Source organism: Diabrotica virgifera, chromosome 9, assembly GCF_917563875.1.
Source record: "Diabrotica virgifera virgifera chromosome 9, PGI_DIABVI_V3a".
NCBI classification, from domain to species: Eukaryota; Metazoa; Arthropoda; class Insecta; order Coleoptera; family Chrysomelidae; genus Diabrotica; species Diabrotica virgifera.
This window is the reverse complement of record NC_065451.1, coordinates 7,433,761-7,455,174: the sequence shown is the minus strand read 5'-3', so window position 1 is coordinate 7,455,174 and position 21,414 is coordinate 7,433,761. Positions and strand designations below refer to the sequence as shown.

The 21,414-nt window shown below is 34.6% G+C and overlaps 1 protein-coding gene across 4 annotated transcripts in view; it reads right to left on the bottom strand.

Annotated features, from left to right (window-relative positions):
- Positions 1-21,414, bottom strand: part of LOC114325614 (annexin B9) — an 85,423-nt gene that overhangs the window by 10,457 nt on the left and 53,552 nt on the right. For all 4 annotated transcript variants that reach the window (XM_028273719.2, XM_050662369.1, XM_028273718.2 and 1 more), the window contains 3 exons: positions 8,597-8,676; positions 5,082-5,328; positions 3,849-4,030 (listed from right to left, as the gene is read on the bottom strand). In XM_028273719.2, coding sequence (XP_028129520.1) covers positions 3,849-4,030; positions 5,082-5,328; positions 8,597-8,676 — 509 coding nt within the window. The remainder of the gene's footprint in view (positions 1-3,848; positions 4,031-5,081; positions 5,329-8,596; positions 8,677-21,414) is intronic.

Below are 21,414 nucleotides of genomic sequence, written 5' to 3'. Positions count from 1 at the left end.
CCAAAATAGTATAAATATTCGATTATCCGTTGTGAAATGTGGTTTTTTGGGATTTTTTTTATTTGGAAACAGGAAAAAATCACATGGGGCTAATTTCTGGCGAAATCGGTGCATAGTCGATCAAATCGCACCCTTTTTGAAGTGGTCAATGTAAATAATGTCTTTCGCCTCCTAAAAAGTTACCTGCATCACCTTTTCTGCCTATCTATGGTAGCTCAACAAACTTGTTAAACATTTTTCTAACATTTTTACCCCTTCCGGTGTTTAGTCTATCAAATCGTACCCTTTTTGAAGTGATTAATGTAAGTAATGTCTTTCGTCTCCCCAAAAGTCACCTGCATCACCTTTTCTGCCGATCCATGGTAGCTGTTAAACATTTTTCTAACCTTTTCACTCCTTCAGAAAATTAATTTTGGTAGAGATTCTCAAAATATGTAAATACTCAGTTATTTGTTGCAAAAATCGTCCTCTGAGTCATTTTTATTAGGTTTGGGAACAGGAAAAATGACATGGCTCTAAATCTAGAGAATGCAATGGATAGTCAGTCAAGTTTAAACTTTTTCAAGTAATCCATTTAAAGAATACCTTTGGCATCCCAAAACACACTTGTTTTTCTTGAATCATCACTGAAACGTTCAATGTAAGGCGAATCAAAGAAACATGAAACGTAAATCACGTTTCATGGAAATAAAACACTGCTAAACAAATAGACGTCCGGCCATTTATGAAACTCTCCGAAAATAAAAATGTTTTATGAGCATGAATCACACTCGTTTCATTGGTAGGCGGACTTCAAGATTTGTTTACCTGTGTTTTATTTTCATGATACGTGTTTTACGTTTCATGTTTCTTTGGTGTGCGGCTTGCCGTAGTGCTCAGATGACGCTTATTGTTGCTGTAGCTTTTTTGTAATCATCGTAGTAGTAGTACTTCGAGCCATTTTAAGTTTGGGAACAGAAAAAATCAGAAGGAGCTAAATCTGGTAAATGCTATGGTAATCAATCAAATTTTATCAGTATTGGTGTAAGTTTTTCTATACAACTGCGGCTTCTTAGGCGTTTGAGTTGTCTTGATAGGAGAAAAGTTCTCCAAGCAGTGTGATTCTCGAATAGATATCGGATCCATCGGATAGTAAAGTAAATCCAATCTAACCCCACAAACGTGTTCGTTTTTAGTCGACGTTGAGAAAATTCAGCCCCCATCGCGTGCATATCTTTTTCATATTGAAATTTTCGTAAACGATGTTATGTACGCGTTCAATAGATACATGTTGAGCCTCTTTTATCTCACGAATTTTCAATTTTACGATATAAAATAGGCTTGTCGACTTTTTCGGTGACAGTCACGGTTATCACTACAAAATTCCCTCCTTCCAAATTTCAACGTTGCTACTAACTTAGCTCTGAGCATTAAGTTTTATTTCTAACACGGTAACTGCGGCTCTCAGCCACTTTATGCATCCAAAATCAAACTAATTGTTTTGCTTTAAATTTTAACGCATATGATGCTCTGGGCTGGATGATAAAATGAGGCCAAAGCCTTTCATACATGTTTCCTCTATTAGTACACACATTACCGTATTCATCTCATCTTAATTCGTCATTTGCTTGAATTGCTCTCTTGCGGTACAACATTTTCTATTTTTTCATCGCAAATTTAGTTGTATAGTAAACACCAAATAGTAAATTGTGAAAAAGTAGTCAATAAAGACCAATGTACTGTATATATACACGTAATTTTTAGAGTATTATGCGAATTAATGTGAAGACGTAATATTTTTACAATGTTTATAGTCCAGTCGGGTTAGACGAATAACAGGCCTAACCTTGCATTAAGAACTGCCCCAAATTTTATTTTTCTAACCTTTAGGGAGGGTCAATATTAGTATCAAATTAAAATCTCGACTGAATTCCACCGTTGCGTTAGCCGCCATCTTGATTTTAAACGAGAACCGTTTTTGCTCAATATCTCCGCCATTTTCAATTTTTTGACAAAAAGTGTAGAAACTGAAATTGTTGAAAATGCGATTTTCTATAATTTCATTAATTATAATTTTTTTCGTGCGGTCGATATTTTCCAAGTTATGAGGGGAAAATAGTGAGAGTTAGAGCATAATTATTGAATTATCTCGTTTATTATTAGTTTTACAACAAATATGTACCCATACAAAAATGAAGAGAATTAAATTCTACACAATTTTGATCTCTTTCATTTTTTTGCTGAAATTAATATTTAAGGTAGTATGTATGCGGTAATGACGCGAGCGTAAGATCGGATTGATTTTATAGCAATTGTTTTTGTTCAATATCTACGCCATTTTTAACTAAAATTGTTCAAAATAAAATTTCCTACAATTTCTTTTTAACAATTTTTTTCATGCGGTTGATATTTTCCGAGTTACATGGGAAAATAGTAAAAAGTGGTGGGGGAAGCATAATTATTGAATTGAATTTTGTTTCCGAGCTGCCCCAAATTTTATAATTCTATCCTTTAGCAGAGATCAATAGTAGTGTAAATTTAAAATCTCGACTGAATTCCGCGGTTGCATTAGCCGCCATATTGATTTAAAATGAGAACTGTTGTTGCTTAATATCTCCGCCATTTTCAACTTTTCAACCTAAATGGTGGGAAAGAAAATTGTTGGAAATGAAATTTCCTACAATTTCTTTGGCACAATTTTTTTATACGATCAATATTCTCCAAGTTAAGGAGGAAAATAATGGAAGCGGAGGGGAAGCATAATTATTGAATTGTCTCATTTATTATTAACTTTACGACATAATTGTACATAAACAAAAATAAAGAGAATTATATTTTATACAATTTTTGAAACTTCCAATGAAACATCAACCAAACTAAGTATATAAAAGACATAAAAAGACATTATATGCATTAAGTTCACTTAATTTTATTAACTAGCAGGTTTGATTGGTTGAATTTGTCTGTCGATATTTTAAGTTTTATGTCAGCTAATATATCGTCATGTTTCAACAATTTTTTTTTAATTTTGGACCCTGTTGGGGGGAATTTTCCCATTTCCCCCCTTGTAGACCCGCCACTGGTTCTCTCGAAAAATTGTAGTAAATCGTAATTGCAACAATTTCAGTTCTTACACTTTTTGTCGAAAAGTTGAAAATGGCGGAGATATTGAACAAAAACAATTGCTACAAAATCAATCAGGTCTTACGCTCGCACCTTTACCACATACGTACTATCTTAAATATTGATTTTATCAAAAAAAATGTACGGCATCAAAATTGTACAAAATTTAATTCTCTTCCTTTTTGCATAGGTATATATTTGTTGTAAAACTAATAATAAACGAGATAATTCAATAATTGAATAATTATGCTACAACTGTCACTATTTTCCCCTCAGAACTCGGAAAATATCGACCGCACGAAAAAAATTATAATAAATGAAACTATAGAAAATCGCATTTTCAACAATTTCAGTTTCTACACTTTTTGTGAAAATATTGAAAATGGCGGAGATATTGAGCAAAAACGGTTCTCGTTTAAAATCAAGATGGCGGCTAACGCAACGGCGGAATTCAGTCAAGATTTTAATCTTATACTAATATTGACCCTCCCTAAAGATTAGAAAAATAAAATTTGGGGCAGCTCCTAATGCAAGCTAAAATGCTATCCCGACTGGGCTATTATGTTTTTAGCAGTATGCGAAACAAGATAAATTGTATCCTTTCTGTTTTTTCTTAATTTATAACTGATAGATGTTGTTCATTTTAATTATATTTATTATATTCACATTAATTCGTATTAGACTGCATATATTATATGACTGGGAATTATATTATATATTATAGGAAGAATTATAGGGATATTTACCTGCACCCAGCTTTCCAAAGTCTTGCCATATTTGTCCAAGAAAGCTTGTTTGATATCGGCCAAATCGATTTCAGATCTCGAGACGATGATACGGATTAAAGTCTTGTCGTTGGTGCCCAAACCGGACATGGACCAGTGAAGACGTTCCGCGAAGTATCCAACTTTGCTCTTCACGCACTTGACTAAAATAAACATGAAAGTTACTGGACGTTTCTTGGAAAACCCGTAAAAAATATATTGTGTGCAAATAGCACTATATGTGCGCAGTAAGTGCTCCAATACACTTAATGGTATTGCTAGTATGCTAGTAAACCTCTACGTATAAAACTCAACAAAAGTGACGGCACATGGAGAACTGTCGGAGACTTTCAGAGTTAGCAAGGGCAAGAGTGTAAGGCAAGGCTGCATGATAAGCGCCATTCTGTTTAACATATATGGAGAAGCCATTATGAGCGAAGATATCTCAGAATGGGAAGGGGGCATATCCATTGGCGGCAGAAGAATCAATAACTTAACACAGATGCAAACAGGGCTTTCCATAAATAAATCGAAAACAAAGATTATGATCATAGAAGAAAAAACAACCAGCCAGACATTGTCAGAATCAATAACATCGAAGTGGTAAATCAATTGTGTATCTGGGTACCGCCATAACCAATTCCAGCTGATGCACCAAAGAAATAAAAGGAAGGTCAACATCATCATGGATACAAAGATAAGGCTTATAAAAATAATGGTCTTTTTCATTTTTCTATATTGATCTGAATAATGCTCTTTGAAGGCAGTTGATAAACGCATTATAGACGTGCTTGAACTGTTTTACTGGCGGAGAATGTTGCGAATATCCTGGACCGCAAGAAGAACCAAGGAGTCTATTGTTGCGACATTGTCGACATTGTCTATATTGTCGACATTGCGACCGAAAAGATCACCTCTTACTTTGGTTATGTGGTGCATAGAGATAGTCTGGAGAAGCTGACATTGCAGAGGAAGGTGCAAAGAGCGAGAGCCCGTGGAAGATCACCAACAAGGTATGTGGACCATATTACTAAATAGGTTGGAGCTCCACTAAACCTTTGCTTCAGAGTTACAGAGGATAGATAAAGATGGAGACAGTGTAAGATAAATCGTTGGAAATTCACAATGGCACGATGTCAAAATCGGACAATCGACTAGAAGAGGAGAGATATGTAAGTTATAAGATTTTATACACAAAATATAGAAAATTCTTACCGATTCCTAACAATCCCTTTTCGATATCTCCGCTGAATTCTTTCTTGATGGATTGTTCGATGTCTTTGCCCGTTAGCCTCTCGTATTCAGAGAATGTGGCTCTTAATTGTTGGTAACTCCTGGTGATGAGGACGGTGTTGAAGATGGATTCTTCGGTGCCCCATTTTCCTTCGCCAGCTTCGATCAAAGCTTCGGCGTCGGCGAGGGCTTGTTGTTCATTGACGCCTTGGTTTTCGTCTCTGTTAGCCTAAAGAAAATTAAGTTTTATAATAATTAAAGACTAAAGAACGCATTCAATATTGACTTGAATTTTGAAGAAAACAAGAAAAAAGTGTAGAAACCCATATATTAGTGGTAAGACAGAGTCTTTCTTTTTTTCCTCAGTTGGAGCGTATAATTCTTATTAAAGCTACGATTTCCGATTGCCATTCATATCTGATATTCCAATAATTATCTCTAAACAATAACACACTATGCCATAATATGTGGTGATTTCAAAGTTAAAACAGGGAGAAAATCAAATGAGACAGGAACATCACTGTGACAATTTAGTTTGGGAAACAGGAACAAGCAAGGTGAAACTTTACTTAGTTTCTTGCTGGAAAAAATCTATTTCAAATGAACAACTTCTACAAAAAAGAACATATATAGGAGATGGACGTGTCAGAGGTAATAAGAATACAGATCTAAATGTCAACACCCTGAATGGCATTATAATAGAAGCTGTAGAGAAAAGCCAGAAGATACACTGACGAAAGAAAGCATAAAACGAAAGAGTAAGTCCCTAAACACAAGCATTAATGGAAGATAGGAGAAAAATGCAAAGTAATAAAAGAGAACAAATAAAACCCAAAGAATAAAAGAAAACATATCCAACAAACGATTGAAGATAACAACACCCTCAAGTTGTAAGGAAAAAATTAACAAATGGCAAAAAAAACAACGAACTTGGATAAATATGAAGATATCATCACCAATAGAGATGAATTACTAGCTGTAGTAGAAGATTTCTATACAGAGGTCAACAAAACCATGATGAGGAACGAATACCAACAAAAGTTATTCAGGACATTCAGGAAAAAAATTAGTCAACCAACGATCGAAATTGATGCCTGATATGACTTGATGCGAATTTTCGTAAGTCTCGATTCATGGGTAGATAGAGTCACGAATATGGTAGTCTGGCCAGATTATCGGAGAATAAGCCATTTTTGGGAAAAGTTATTTACCAGCAATTTTATTGCTGGAATCGAATCTTATGATTGTATATATTAATAATATAGGTATGCAAAATCCGCAGATAGTGTGCCACTTTTTTATCAACAAAATGGCGCCCGAAAATCGTGTTTTTTCAATTTTTGCTCTATAACTCCAAAGATTTTAACTTTACACCAAAAATACCCAAATAAAAATTCCCCGTAATTAAATTCTGCATAGAAGCGTGTTTTTCCCGATTTACTTTGATGAAAATTTTCCCCGGAGAATGCGGGTTTTTTCCAACAAAATCTTTAATTTTCAACTAAAATTTTAAATTTTAGATAAGTAATTGTTTATCAATAATTAAATAACTTGGTAATATAGAAGCTCTTTTCGTATAGATTATAATTCCAGAAGCCGATGGAAACCGAATTAACAGTTTAGCAACAATTGTCGCTGTAATTACCACAATAATTACGATACCGTAAAATGGGGTGACTTTGACCGATTTTGTACTTTAATCCTATAAAAATCATATTTTAAATTTTGCTACATTATTCTATATGCAAATATGTTATGGGTTTAGGCGTCTACTTTCAGTAGCTTAGATTATAATTACAAGAAAATAATCATGACTTACAAAAAAAAATAAAAAATGCCTTTGGTCCAAGTTCACCCAATCTGGGGGGAAGTTGACCGTATATGCATTTTGCCTGTAAAATTATTTTTCTTGTAAGTGGGGTTAATTTGACCGTTTTTTAAACCATTTTTTCTTAATTCGTTATATCGGTGGATTTAACAACCCTTGGAATATTAATTCTTTTTTTTTTTAATTCAAAATGAATTCTTAGATATTTATAAATTCGAATCGTTTAAATAATTTTAAAAATTATACCGGGTGGCTGAAGTATATCACAATAGATATTTTTCTATGTTTTCGGTCAAATTCACCCCATCGGTCAAAGTAACCCCATTTTACGGTACATAAGAATAACTATGATTTTTGTATAAAAAGACACTGTACCTATCTAATGTACTTTACAGAATTGAAATTGGACTATTTAAGCGGCCTCGGGAATATTTTAAAAATATAAACAATTTTTTGGCTTATAAACAAATAGAATATCTCGAATATATTAAACTAAATTATATCATGAAAACGGTATTGGAAAAAAAGCGGCAGGATGCTTCTTTTAAAAGAAAAAACGTTTAATTGTGATGAGGGGATCCTTTTTACAACCGTTCCGTTTTACAACCGGTCAAAGTTGACCGGCATTTACGGCAAAGATATAAACAATAGGATCATAATTTTCGAACCATCACCTTTCTATTTTTGTTCTCTATCGCCACACTAATTTTCATAGCTTTAAAATACTCGTAACATATATTATTATAATAAAAACTATCGATATTACGAGTGACAATTGCCAAAAATAGCAAAATTCCAATCAAAAATTAGGTTGGAGAAAATATAATCTCAAAGTTCAAAATCGGTATACGTTAAAAAAATGCATTTTCTCGGCGTCCTATGAAGCAATTTTCTTCATTCTTTTTTTGTTCCCAAGTAACTCGAGTAGAGCCATCTAACTAACGCATTATTAAATGTCAAACTTGCTTTTGTTTTGTTAGCTGGAGTTTTATAGAGTTTTTCCATTGAGTAGCAATCTCGTAGTTATAAATGTCTGTTTTAATTTATTCAATGCTTGCTGTGAGAATATTTTCATTACAGGAGGTGATAGCAATATCCTTGTTTAAGTCCTTTAGTAAGCACAAAACCGTCTCTAATGATTTTTTAAGTTTTTATGAATTCAATGTTTTTGTTGTTCTATCATATATCTGTAGGCACTGTTCCATTCTTTTTATAGTGTGGCGAAGCCGGATCTGACACAGATTTTACAGAATTTGGGTTGAACTATAGCGACTTCCACTGTTATTATTGACCTAAATTATCTCGATTTAATAATAAGTATGAAAAGACCGGAAACCGGTCAAAAACCCGTGACTAAACAAGAGACAAAAAAAATACGTATATGAATTCGAAATTTTTCAGTGCAGAAACGATTGCAAACAAGAAGTAATTAAAAATACCTTTAAAAGGGCTTGAAGAGCAAAAAAGCTTGAACATAGAAAAAAGCAAAAATAGTCAAATATCCGTGCAAATCTTCCAAATAAAATCAAAATTGCAAGAAAATCAAGAGACCTATTTAAAAACTCCCAAGTGAAGTACGTTATGTAATTTTCTTTCAATGGTTTTTTTATTAAAAGTTTTCCTTTATAAAAGCTTTTAGTCCATAAGTAGGAGTTTAATGATTACTTACTTGCACTAAAGAAACACAGAGCCTTTTGAAATGTCCTGAAGTATCTCCTTTCAAATCTTTTTCTAAAGGTTTGCCGTACACTGAAACAAAAAATGAGAAATGAGATATTAGGATAACAAATTGTTTTAGTAAAGCTGAACCAAATAATTTTTAAATGAAAGTAATACACAATATTTCAAGGAACAGATGTATTTTACATATTATGAAACTTCAATGCATTTAATATAGAATAAACTACTAAACTACTGATACGATTAGTTAAAATGACGTTAACCAACACAGTCAATAAAGTCATGATAGAAGGCAGTTTTTCAAATCAGTTTAACGTCAACATAGGATTAAAACAAGGCCCTGTCAACAGACTTATTCAATCTGGTACTAGAAAATATAATTAGAGGAGCCAATATCCAGACAAGCGGCACGATTCTTAACAGAAGACATCAGTGTATAGGTTTTGCAGACGACTTAATGTTTCTGACGCTTTCAAGAATAGAACTTCAAAAAATGTTCAAGCAATTTGAAGAAGCAAAAAAATATTGCCTGACTATAAACCAAGGAAAAACCAAGTATATGGAAATGAGAGGAGAAAATGCTGAAGAAAATAAGTGGATTACTCTAAGGACAAATGACAAAGATTACAAATTTGAGAAAGTAACTGAATTTGAGTACCTTGGAGTCACAGTTACAAATAGAGGAGACGAAGAGAGAGATAGATAAACGGTTGTTAAAAGGTAGCAAAGCAGTAGGTTCAATAAACCCACTGTTGAAGGCAAAAAACGTGTCCAGGGCAGCCAAGATCCGAGCGTATGAAACAATAGTGAGACCAACGGTGCTGTATGCATGTGAAACTTGGACAATGAACCAGAAAGTAGAAAAGAAGCTAGAGACTTGGGAGAGAAAAATATTGAGAAAAATTTTTGGGGGTATAAAGGAGACTAACGGGGAATGGCGCAGAAGAACAAACCTGGAGATTATGGAGATGTATAAGAAACCTAAAATAACTCAGAAAATCAAGGCACAGAGAGTTAGATGGTTGGGCCATGTTTTACGAATGCCACAAGAAAGAAACGTCCTAAGAGTTTTATCAGCAGGAGAACAAGGGAAGAAAAGAAGAGGGAGACCACGAAGGAAGTGGTTTGATGCCGTCCGGACTGACCTAGAAGAAATGGGTACAAGAGACTGGAGAGGACAAGTACAGGACCGCAAAAAGTGGAAGAAATTAGTCAAGACTATCGAAGCCAAGGGCCTCTAAGGCCTGTAGGGCTGTTATATATAAACTACTAAAAATTTGCAGCCGTTGAAAACCCAAAATATTGGTCAATGTTGTCAATAAACGTAAGTTAATCCGAGGACTAGATGTAGACCAGCAGTTCCCAAACTCTTTAGTTAGCAGGCCTTTTAAAAACAAATTTTTCAACGGAACCCTACACCCTTAAGTCCTAAACTAAGAGCAACACCAATTATATATGTCATCTTCTCATATCCTTTTGCCCTCTCATTGTTTCCATGCATTTCTATTTTTGGACAGCGTCTTTAATTCTGCAATACTTTTCCCTTTATTCCTTCCTATTCCTTCGATCTGATCTATCCATTCATTCTGAGTATTCCCCCTCTCCTTTTCCTTCTACTTCCCAATTCTAATTCTAATACAGTAAAACCTCCGTTAACCGAAACCTTTTTAACCGAATCATCGTTTAACCGAAATGGCTGACAGTTTTAATAACTTCGTCAATAAAAAGTAAATTTAGATGGTTACAATAAAATTAAGGAAAAACAACATATTTAGAGCATCTTCTATGTTCTTTTATGTTTTCCTTTGACAACGATGTTTTGTAGTTATATCTCTCCAATACTGTGTAATTTGATACAAGAAGAATACAGAAAACAACGTTATGTTTAACCGAAATTTTCGTTATCCGAAACGGCCTCCCCCCAATTATTTCGGTTAATGGAGGTTGTACTGTATTTGCCTTATATTTCTTTGTGGTTTCATTCTATTAATATGTCCGAACAAGAACAGTAAAGTTGCTTTTGCAGTATTGCTTATTAATAATCACAAAAAGGTAGATCCAGTAGGACTAAGTCACAGAGCGCACGCAGAGAGTGCTGGATTAGGTGACGAGCAAAGCTGGTGGGTCAGAGCTATGCCCGCTAAGGTCGGTTCCTGGCATAGGCGTAACCAGGTGGGGGTTTGGGGGTTATAACCCCCCCCCGGGGATGTACTTTGAGCTCTATACGCTTAACACCATAGCCCTCAGAAACCTTCCAGTAGTTGTAACCCCCCCCCCTTTCAGGTAGTTGTAACCCCCCTTAGGATCATCCTGGTTACGCCTATGGTTCCTGGCCCGCCGGTTGGAGAAAGAGGGGGTGAGTTTAGTTGGTAGGCGGCTCGCTACGGTTAGACGTAGAGAGTTGAATCCAACACGCCTGGGATGATCTTCCCAGAAGTTTTTAGAACATTCTCACCTTCCAAAAAAAAGTAGGACTAAGTAGTAAGTTAGTAAGCAAATGTTAAAACTAAATTCATCTACTTAATGGAAGGCATGAAATTGTATTTTATTCCTCGTCAATTGGGCAACCAGAAAACTCAAATTACCTAAATATTTCTTAATGAAGGAAATTCTACAATAATCTACGGAATGTAGAAATAAAATCACTGTATTTAATCACTCAAAATGCGTGCTACTAAATGAAAAAATGATAAATCCACCAACCTGTACTATTATCACACTACCGTGTCATTAACATTCCTAGTTGATATAGCGGGATACTAATTACATTAATACAGGCTGATATAATTTTAATTTAATTAATTAGGAAACCTATGGAGGCCGGCTTTACGTGCTGTACGATGTGTTTAATATGATAAGGTTTGGAAATATCTAACCTCGAAATGTTCGGTGTTGTTGGCATAGAAAGAGTAAAAATAGGTTCATGAAAAAAGGAAAATGATAATTTAGGAACATTTACTGTATTTAGTATTACGATTAAAATTCGATGATTAACATAAACAAGACAGCTTAAGTGTATCAGAAGTATTGTTTCAACTGTTTTTCAAGAGGAAAGACAGGTCAACTGTCTTTGGAAAGACAGGTCAACTGTCTTTCCTAACCCATTTAACATTCAGTCTACTAAGCTTCTGTTGGATATTCTTGGTCGTTTTCTGTTTCTTCTACCTAGGAAATTTATTCTCATATTTTTTTATCCATCTGCTGTCAGTGGCACTTCTTACATAAACGTACATACCAATTCAAAATATGCTAATCCCCTTTGCTAGCGATGATCTGTCTTATTTTCTCATTTTTTATTCTGTCCATTCTTGTTCCTACACACAATCTTCGAAGTCTCTTGCTTAGTTCCTCATTGGTATATCCATTCCCTCAAATTTTTCTTCCGTGTTCCTAGGTTTCCAAAGCTATTAGGTTTGTTCGTAGTACGTAAGCAATTGTTGCCAACCATCGTAGCGTTCGTCGACTACACGTGCTGAAGAAAGTGCTAAAGAAGAAGTTCTTCTTAGTTTATTTCTTTGAACTGAAGCCACTCCTTTTGGTAGATAACAAAAAAAGTACTGTTTCATCAGGATACCATAAATGCCGAAAGTCTGTTATTTATTTATGTAGTTAAAAACTCATGAATTGATGCCTCGTTTGCTTTGTTTAGCAGTTCTACTCAGTATCATTCTTATTCATAATATTCTATTCCAGCGTTTCCCAACCGGTGGGTCGCGACCCTCTAGTGGGTCGCGGGCACATTTCAGGTGGGCCGCGGCGTGGCTCTTACAGTAGCTAAGTAGCGTACAGAGTACAGAATAGCGTATCATCATGGGTGAGGGATGGGTCGCGAATATGGAAAAACATCAGAAGGTGGGTCGCGAGACATAAAAGGTTGGGAACCACTGTTCTATTCCATTGTCGGTTTCACATTATTATACACTCTTTTCAGTCACTTAATAAAAAAATGAGGCTAATATTGATGCCCTAACATCCTCTGGAATGAAGAAGAAGAATGAATTTACCAAATCAATATTTCCTAAACGACAGATCACACAGAAAATTAACACTAGCATTAAAACGAACCAATAATACTTCTAAACGACTACTAATGTAACATTTTAAAGTTAAGTAAACAGTTTTTACAATATTTACACGATTCATAGATATTTATTATGGAAAGTTTATCTGAATAATCGTTGTTAAACGTAAAATCGTTAATGCCATACTAAAATTAAAGCGTAGATTGTTTCTGTAATAAAAAATTATATGGTTGCAGTGAAATAATGTGCTCCATGATGTAAATATGTAATGAAAAATTCTCTCTTAAGATATATGTTTAATGTGTTATTTGTAATAATTAAATAATATGTTTTACATATTGTAAAATCTATACTGTACAACATTAAAAATAGTACGCTCAACTTCCAGTAAAAGATCATCAGTATCAAAGCCATTCCCTTTTTATTGTTACGACAGTTCTGTAAAATATATTCCACATAGAAAGAATCCCTTGACGAAAAAGAAGAATTATTAAAAATCTAGAATATTCTAGATGTTACCAACATATTATCGCGAAATGTCTGGTAAGGTTTGAACGTCAGAAAATGAATATAAACAGGAATTTGACCTGTTTATATTCATATGACCCACTAGAGAATTCGATGGTTAATGAGACCCCAAGTAAACAACGCTGGTTTTAATTGGGGTTCTTACTGTACATCGGTTCTACAAGGTTCTACCGATACATCGAGAAAATACGAATAAAAGCAGGTGTTATTTGACCCACTAGAGAATTCGGTGGTTAATGAGGTAAACCCCAAGTAAACAACGCTGATGTCATGAGGGTTCTACCTGTACATCGAGAAAATGGGAGTAAAAGCAGGTGTTTAACTGGATCAACATTGAAGAGGGTTCAACTGATTTTAAAATAACGACGCCGAAAGTTCTAGTTAAATATCGAATCAGAATAGGACAACATGAATACTTGAAATTGATTGTAAGAATTCAGTCTGAATATAAACTCGTGATGTTGATCTCGTGGATATAGAATCTTCGGCTCATAATAAAAGACAAGATATGGAGCAGGAGGCGAGAATAAGGTGATTATGTTGACTGAAAAAAGGCGCTTAAATAAATATCTGGAACAACAACCCAAGAAGCCAGATATAAATGGTTTATGAAAAAATTGAAATTTTATTGAAAAAGCAACTTAGGGAGGAAAAGAAACACAATGGAATCAATTAAAAAATACACATTGAAACAACTGCGCATATTGATGAGTACAAAGAAATATACGAGGAAGTTTGTAACGAGGTAAAAAGGATTTCAAAAATGTTAGTCATTTACATCATCTCATCTTCTATCATAATTAATTCTGAGGCGCTTTTTATTTCATTTGAAAGACAATAACGACAAACGACAATAGACGAATAACAAGAATAATGATGAGCCATCAATTATTTGTAACAATAACCCAGAGAAGGATAATATTTATTTATATCTTCGTCTTCTATTCTAATATATTTAAACCACAAAATATAAATGTAAATCTACTGGTTGTAGTGTTGTAGGTAAGTCATCGCACAACAACCTTGACATAAAAATTGTTCAGAAACAGAAACCATCGGCTACGACTGAATCATGATGATCATCACCTCCCAAAATAAAATTATATAACTTCGTTAAACCGTAAAACATTGAAACACTACAAGCAGCAAACAGCTCAACCGTGGCAATAAAATTTACATTTGTTTAGAATTAGAATTATCTCACTGTATTACGAGATTCGAAAAATAGATGTTTTCAGGAAGAGATTTCGTACATTCAAAATTTATTTAGCGTGGGAGATTCGGCGATTCTTGAACCAAAAAAAGGAAGTTAACATGTCTTTCTCGGAGTCTGAAGGTTTGTATTGTCTCGCGACCAAGGGCGGATCCAGGGAGGGGGCCATTAGGGCCATGGCCCGCTCCGAGAATTTAAAATAATATAAATTTAAATATTTGCAGTTCAAATGTTTTTAATTTCAAACACATATATATATATGTACAAAACGGGATAAATATGTTTTCTGGACTAGAATTGAACAAAGGCAGTAACGGAAGCTTCAAGAATGGGTGCGTTCGGACGACCACAGCGGCTGGACAGCTGAGCCAGCAGTAGCTGTCAGACGTCACCGCTGGAAGTCAGCCGCTGAGAGATTTACTAAGCTTTCCCTATCACGGCTGGATTCAACCACTCAGCCGATTTCTGCTGACAGTCAGCCGCTATGGTCGTCCGAACGCACCCAATGACATAGGATGTTTTATAAATCAAACTGTTGATAATTTTACAAAGGGCCAATTGATAGAACGACCTTTACAGCCATCAAAATCTTATCAATTTCCATATTCTATACACACATAGAATAAAAAAGAAATGAAGCATTACTTGGGTCACTAGCACCTGGAACAAAGGAGTTGGATGGTAATTTCGCACAGTGAAAAGGAATGGTTTTACAAATATTGCGTTTTTTTTCTAATGAAAAATATGGTCACAATAAAGGGTGACAGCCCAAAGCCTTGTCACTAAACCTTTAACATATTTCGCCAAACTCATGAGCAAAGACGGAGCCAACAAACCCATGAAAAAACATCATACCACAAGGTGCGTTCAGGTTGAGCTGGATTTTCTACAAAGTTATCGCAACTCTCAAAAGTCAGTCATTAAGCAGATAGACTCAGAGGTCTAAACAGATACAAAAAAATAAAGAAAGACTATGACCAAGAGTAGGGTCTATAGTGTTCGTGTTATAGGTCGACAAAATATTCCTCTTAGGCAGGCCGCACATCAAAGAAACATGAAACGTAAATTACGTTTCATGGAAATAAACCACTGCTAAACAAATATATGTCCGGCCATTTATGAAACTCTCCGAAAATAAAAATGTGTCATGAGCATGAATCACACTCGTTTCATTGGTAGGCGGACTTTGAGATTTGTTTAGCAGTGTTTTCTTTTCATGAAACATGTTTTTCGTTTCATGTTTCATGTTTTTCGTTCATCAAAGAAACATGAAACGTAAATTACGTTTCATGGAAATAAACCACTGCTAAACAAATATATATCCGGCCATTTATGAGATTCTCCGAAAATAAAAATGTGTCATGATCATGAATCACACTCGTTTCATTGATAGGCGGACTTGAGATTTGTTTAGCAGTGTTTTCTTTTCATGAAACATGTTTTTCGTTTCATCTATCTCGTTTCATCTATTTCGTTTCACTATCCTATTTGTTGTCATTCGGCTTATGTGGTCATTCCATTCTATTCTTCTGTTTCTTATCCAGTTAATAATGTTATACACCTTGCATCTCCGTCCTGTACTTCTAGCTCTGTCGTATGTCATTATTGGTCTGATGACTGTTTTGTAAATTCTGCCTTTCATTTCTTTTCCGATATTTTTATTTCTCCATATTGTGTCATTCAGGCAACCTGCGGCTCTGTTTGCTCTATTCACTTGATCTTCCACTTCTGTTTCGAGCCTTATCCGTATCTAGATAGTCTGATGCCTAGGTATTTAAACTCCATCACTTGTTCTATTATCTGACCTTCCAGCTCCAATTTACATCTTATTGGATCTGCTGGTATAACCATGCATTTTGTCTTTTGTGAGGAAATTAACATGTTAAATTTTCTGGCGATTATGTTGAATTCATGCAGCATACGTTGTAAATCATCTTCACTTTGAGATATTGTTTATGTATTTTCTACTGTCTTTTCTTTTATGTTATTTGCCTTTAACCGTTGCCTGTATTTTTTGTTGTTTGTTTAAAAAAAGGGGGTAGAGGGGGCTCCTTAGCTGTGGTGAAAGCAACCTCTCTAAGAGAAGGAACTCTGAAATCAAACCCTGGTCCTCCAAGGTGGGGGTTAAGGCATCGGGCTAACTCCTCGTTACTTGTAAAAAAAAATGACTGAAGTGGGGTAGAGAGGACTCCTTAGCTGTGGAGAAAGCAACTTCTCTAAGAGAAGGAACTCTGAAATCAAACCCTGGTCCTCCAAGTTGGGGGTTAAGGCATCGGGCTAACTCCTCGATACTTGTAAAAACAAGCAAATGTTAAACGACCCAATAATCAGACTCGGATGAATGGACGGATCACTCGGCAACGAAAAAAGCGACGAAAAAGGACTATGAATTTTGGAACATGGAACGTTCAAAGCCTCTCAAATAAAATGGATGAAGTTATATTAGAGCTAAAATACATGAAAATGGACATCGCAGTGGTGACAGAAACTAAGAGGAAAGGCCAAGGATCACAGAAATTGGGCTACTATGATCATTTTTATAGTGGAGTTCCAAAACACATAAGAGCTCAACAAGGAATATCGATCTTCATACGCAGAACATTAAGAAAGCACATAACATCGTGGGAAGGAATAAATGAAAGAATGATAAAGGTCAACATGAACATATATGGCTATAGAATAACTATTTTGGGAGTATATGGTGTAAACGAGGACGCACTGGTAGCTAACAAAGATGAGTTCTATGAACAGCTCAACGATGAAATCGTCAAAATAGGAAATACCAGAGAAATTATATTATTAGGAGACCTAAATGGCAGAACAGGCAATAAAAAACAGGATGACGTAGTAGGCAGATACGGCGAGGAAGTACTCAACAATAATGGAACAAGAATAATTAACATCTGTAAACAGAACAATTTAAGAATTATGAACGGCTTCTTCCAGCATAGATGCATTCATAAATATACTCGGACCCAACCTACTATGAACCAGAAAAGTATAATTGATTATCTTTTGATAAAACAACGGAGTCGAATGAAAATTAACGATGTAAGGGTTTATAGAGGAGCAACATGCGGCAGTGACCATCATCTTCTAAAAGCGGAAGTACTGTTCCCCGGAATGAAATCTCAAAAAAATCTAAATCCACGAGAACAAGGAGGAAACAAATTGGCACCAAAAAAGAAATACAACCTAGAAAGCTTACAACAAACAAGCATAAGACCGTTATACGAAAAGCGACTGGATGAGAAACTGAAAGGACAATATACATTTATAAATACGGAACATCTTCATACACATATAACAGAATGTATACACGAAGCTGCATATGAGGCATTGGGGGAGTACAAAGACAACATAAGAAATAAACCATACTGGTGGGACTTAGAAATAGCCACCGAAATAGACGATAAGAGAGAAAAGTACCGGAAATATATGAGTACACAGAAAGATTCCGATAAGGTTTTATACAAAGAAGCACAAGCAAGAGTGCGGAAAAAAATCACACAGAAGAAAAACGAAACGTGGACAAACAAATGCAATCAACTTAACGCCTATATAGGGGGGACAAGAAACACAGAGAGCTGGAAATTCCTTAAAACGTTGAGAACAGATACCAAAAGGGATATAATAACACCGATTACTCTGGAAAAGTGGGATGGCTATTTCAAGCAGTTACTAGTAGAAAATAGAGATTTTATTAAAAACGAAGATCACGAAAGTTTCAATGTAATTGTCAGTGGCTCACCGATTCGGTTAAGACTGGAAGAAGTACGAAATGCATGCAAATCCCTAAAAAATAGAAAAGCGTCAGGGCCTGGCGACATAGCACCAGAACTGCTCAAATACGGTAGCAACACCCTGTATGAATACCTAAGAGATCTATTTAATAGATGTATGAATGGCGAAGTCATACCAAAAGAATGGCAATTGTCTGTAATTTCTACAATACACAAGAAAGGCAGTAAAAATATATGCGATAATTACCGGGGAATATCTGTCACAAGCACCATCAGCAGAGTTTACGGAAAAATTATCAAAAATAAAATAGAAGAAGAATACAAGGACTTAGAGGGCGAAGAGCAAGCCGGTTTCCGCGCTGGCAGATCCACCACTGACCACCTATATTGTGTAACACAGTTAATAGACAAACAAATAGCCTACAATCAAGAACTGCATTTAGTGTACATAGACTTAAAAAAAGCATACGATACTGTACCACAAAGTAAACTTTGGGAAGCCCTCGAAAAAACTAACATCAGTCTGAACCTCATTAAAGCTGTAAAAAATCTATACCAACATAATATAGCAAAAGTTAAGCTAGGCAAGGAAATCTCGTCAGGATTTGAAGTGAATAAGGGTCTTAAACAGGGCTGCTGTGTATCGCCGACACTATTTAAAATATATTTAGAGCAAGTTTTGAAATCCTGGAAAAGGAAATGTAAGAATATGGGTATACCGCTAAATGATGATAACATGCTATACACTCTATGTTTTGCGGATGATCAGATTCTTATGGCCCAGGATTATCACGATATTGAATATATGACCCGAAAAATCATAGAAGAGTACCGGAACTGGGGTTTAGAAGTGAATACCAAGAAAACGGAATATATGTGCGTTGGAGGTATACAGCAGGATCTAGCGTTGGAAAATGAAATAACTATTAATCACTGTCAGGAATATAAATACTTGGGTCTTACAATTACACAAGATGGAACGTTGGACAAGAATATCCAAGAAAGGTGCACACAAGGAAGGAAAGCTATCGCATTATTGAACAAAATCCTATGGGACCAAAGTATCTCCAAAGAAAATAAACGTAACATCTATAACAGCATTGTTAAGAGCATTATAACATACAGCAGCGAAGTTTGGCCACTTAAAGAAAAATCCGAAAATATGCTCAGAACAACTGAAATGGACTTCTGGAGAAGATCTGCTGGTATATCAAGAATACAAAAAATCAGAAATACAAGAATATTGAAGATAATGGATGTAAAGCATACAATAATGGACGATATAAAAACAAAGCAACTAAGATGGTTTGGCCACGTACAACGTATGGAAGAAGACAGATTACCCAAGCAAGTGCTACGATGGGCACCAAAAGGACGGCGGAAGAGAGGAAGACCTAGGAAAAGCTGGACAGAAGGAATCCATAGGGAAATCGGAGAAAGAGGCTTGAACGAAGACATGTGCTACGATCGAGAGCAATGGCGATTGGGAATCGGAAGACGTCGTAGAACGTTATGAACCGATTATATATATATATATATATATATATATATATATATATATATATATATATATATATATATATATATATATATATATATATATATATATATATATATATATATATATGTTTAAAAAAAAGTCGCTCTAATGGGTACCTTAGCGTAAAGGGTGTGTCCATGTTCAATCGTTTTTGTATAACCAATAATAGTGTTTCAATGGGAAGGTTAGGAAATTGAGTGTACCTATACATGAAATTGGAAATTGTCAGATATAAATTTAAGGGAAGTATATTTTTTTCTTATTGACTTTGGATTGCTTGATCCATCCAGACATTAGATAATTAATTGCTGTTTGCTACAATATCTCAAATATAATAACATAAAGGAAGTATAATAGTTAACTGTTTTTACTTATTCAACAAATTGGCTTGCTAAATCCAGCCAATTTGTTGTCCAAAATCACTTGAATACGTCCAAAGTCCAAAAAAATCACTCCATTGGAGAAATTATCTGAGAATGTATGAAAACCATAGAATGAATTGTTGTCTTTAGCAACATCAATAATAGACCAGTAAGGATCTGTGAAAAAACGTCTATTTTTGGATGTGAGAGGTGGCATTCGGATTTTTGCATATAAAGTTAGGTGACACCTTCAGTAATAATAATTGACTTATGCTCCTTCTCAAATATGCTCGGAACATTAATAAAAATATTAAAATATTTGAAAATTTCGAAAAAGGTCGATTTTTTTCTGCTTTCTTTGCTTATAACTTTAAAACGATTCGTTTTGGAACAAAGTCGTAAAGAAATAAAATAAAGATAATTGAATTTTGTATGATATACGACTGGTCAAAAATGTCTTAACGTATTAAATTTTCTGCAATATAGCAATAAATACAAAATAAGGGGGCAAAATACGCCTGTTGTTATTCAATGTTTTTAACCACTTTGGTGGCACTTAGGACCTTAGTAATTCGCTTAGAAAATTTTTTGTAATATACTTAATCTGTGTACCAAATTTCATTAAAATCGACCTAATAGATTTTGCATAATAAATTTGCAATCTAAATGTTTTTAAAAAGTTCAAATTTTTTAAAATCTTTCTGAACAAAAAGTAGACCATTTAAAAGTTGGCTAATTTTTTTACATATAAAGAGGTGCTCTACCTATCTAATACACTTTACAGAATTAAAATCGGATTATTTGAGGGACCTCAGCAATGTTTTAAACTTATAAACAATTTTTTGGCTTATTAACAAATAGCTTTGTTTAATAATAAAAAGATTAATTTTTAGCAATGCAAATAATTAAAACCGGTATAATTTGACTTAAACTTTCAAATGCTGTTAGCAGAATTGCCATTTTATTTTTTAATCAAAAGTTATTCGCGTTCAAAAATTGCAATTTTTCGATTTTTTGAAAGTTCCACTGCGTTTATCTCGAAAACTATGCATCCTACGAAAAAACTTGTAAGAACATTTTTTGCTTAGAATTACCCAAGAAATACAAAAAAATGTTTTATTTTGCGAAAAATCGATGTTATGTAATTCCTCAAGTTCTTTGTTTATAACAATCTTATCGACATCCGGATCAACTATTACCCAAAAAAATCGTGTTCTACGGGTCAAAAAATACATAAAAATCTTGGGTTAGTCCATCTAAATAAAGGAGCCCGTAGCAGCCCCTCCTGGCCACGGCACTAATTTGTTTATAAACCAAAAAAATGTTTATTACTTTAAAACATTACTGAGGCTGCTTAAATAATCCGATTGAATTATGTTAAGTGCATTAGATAGGTGGA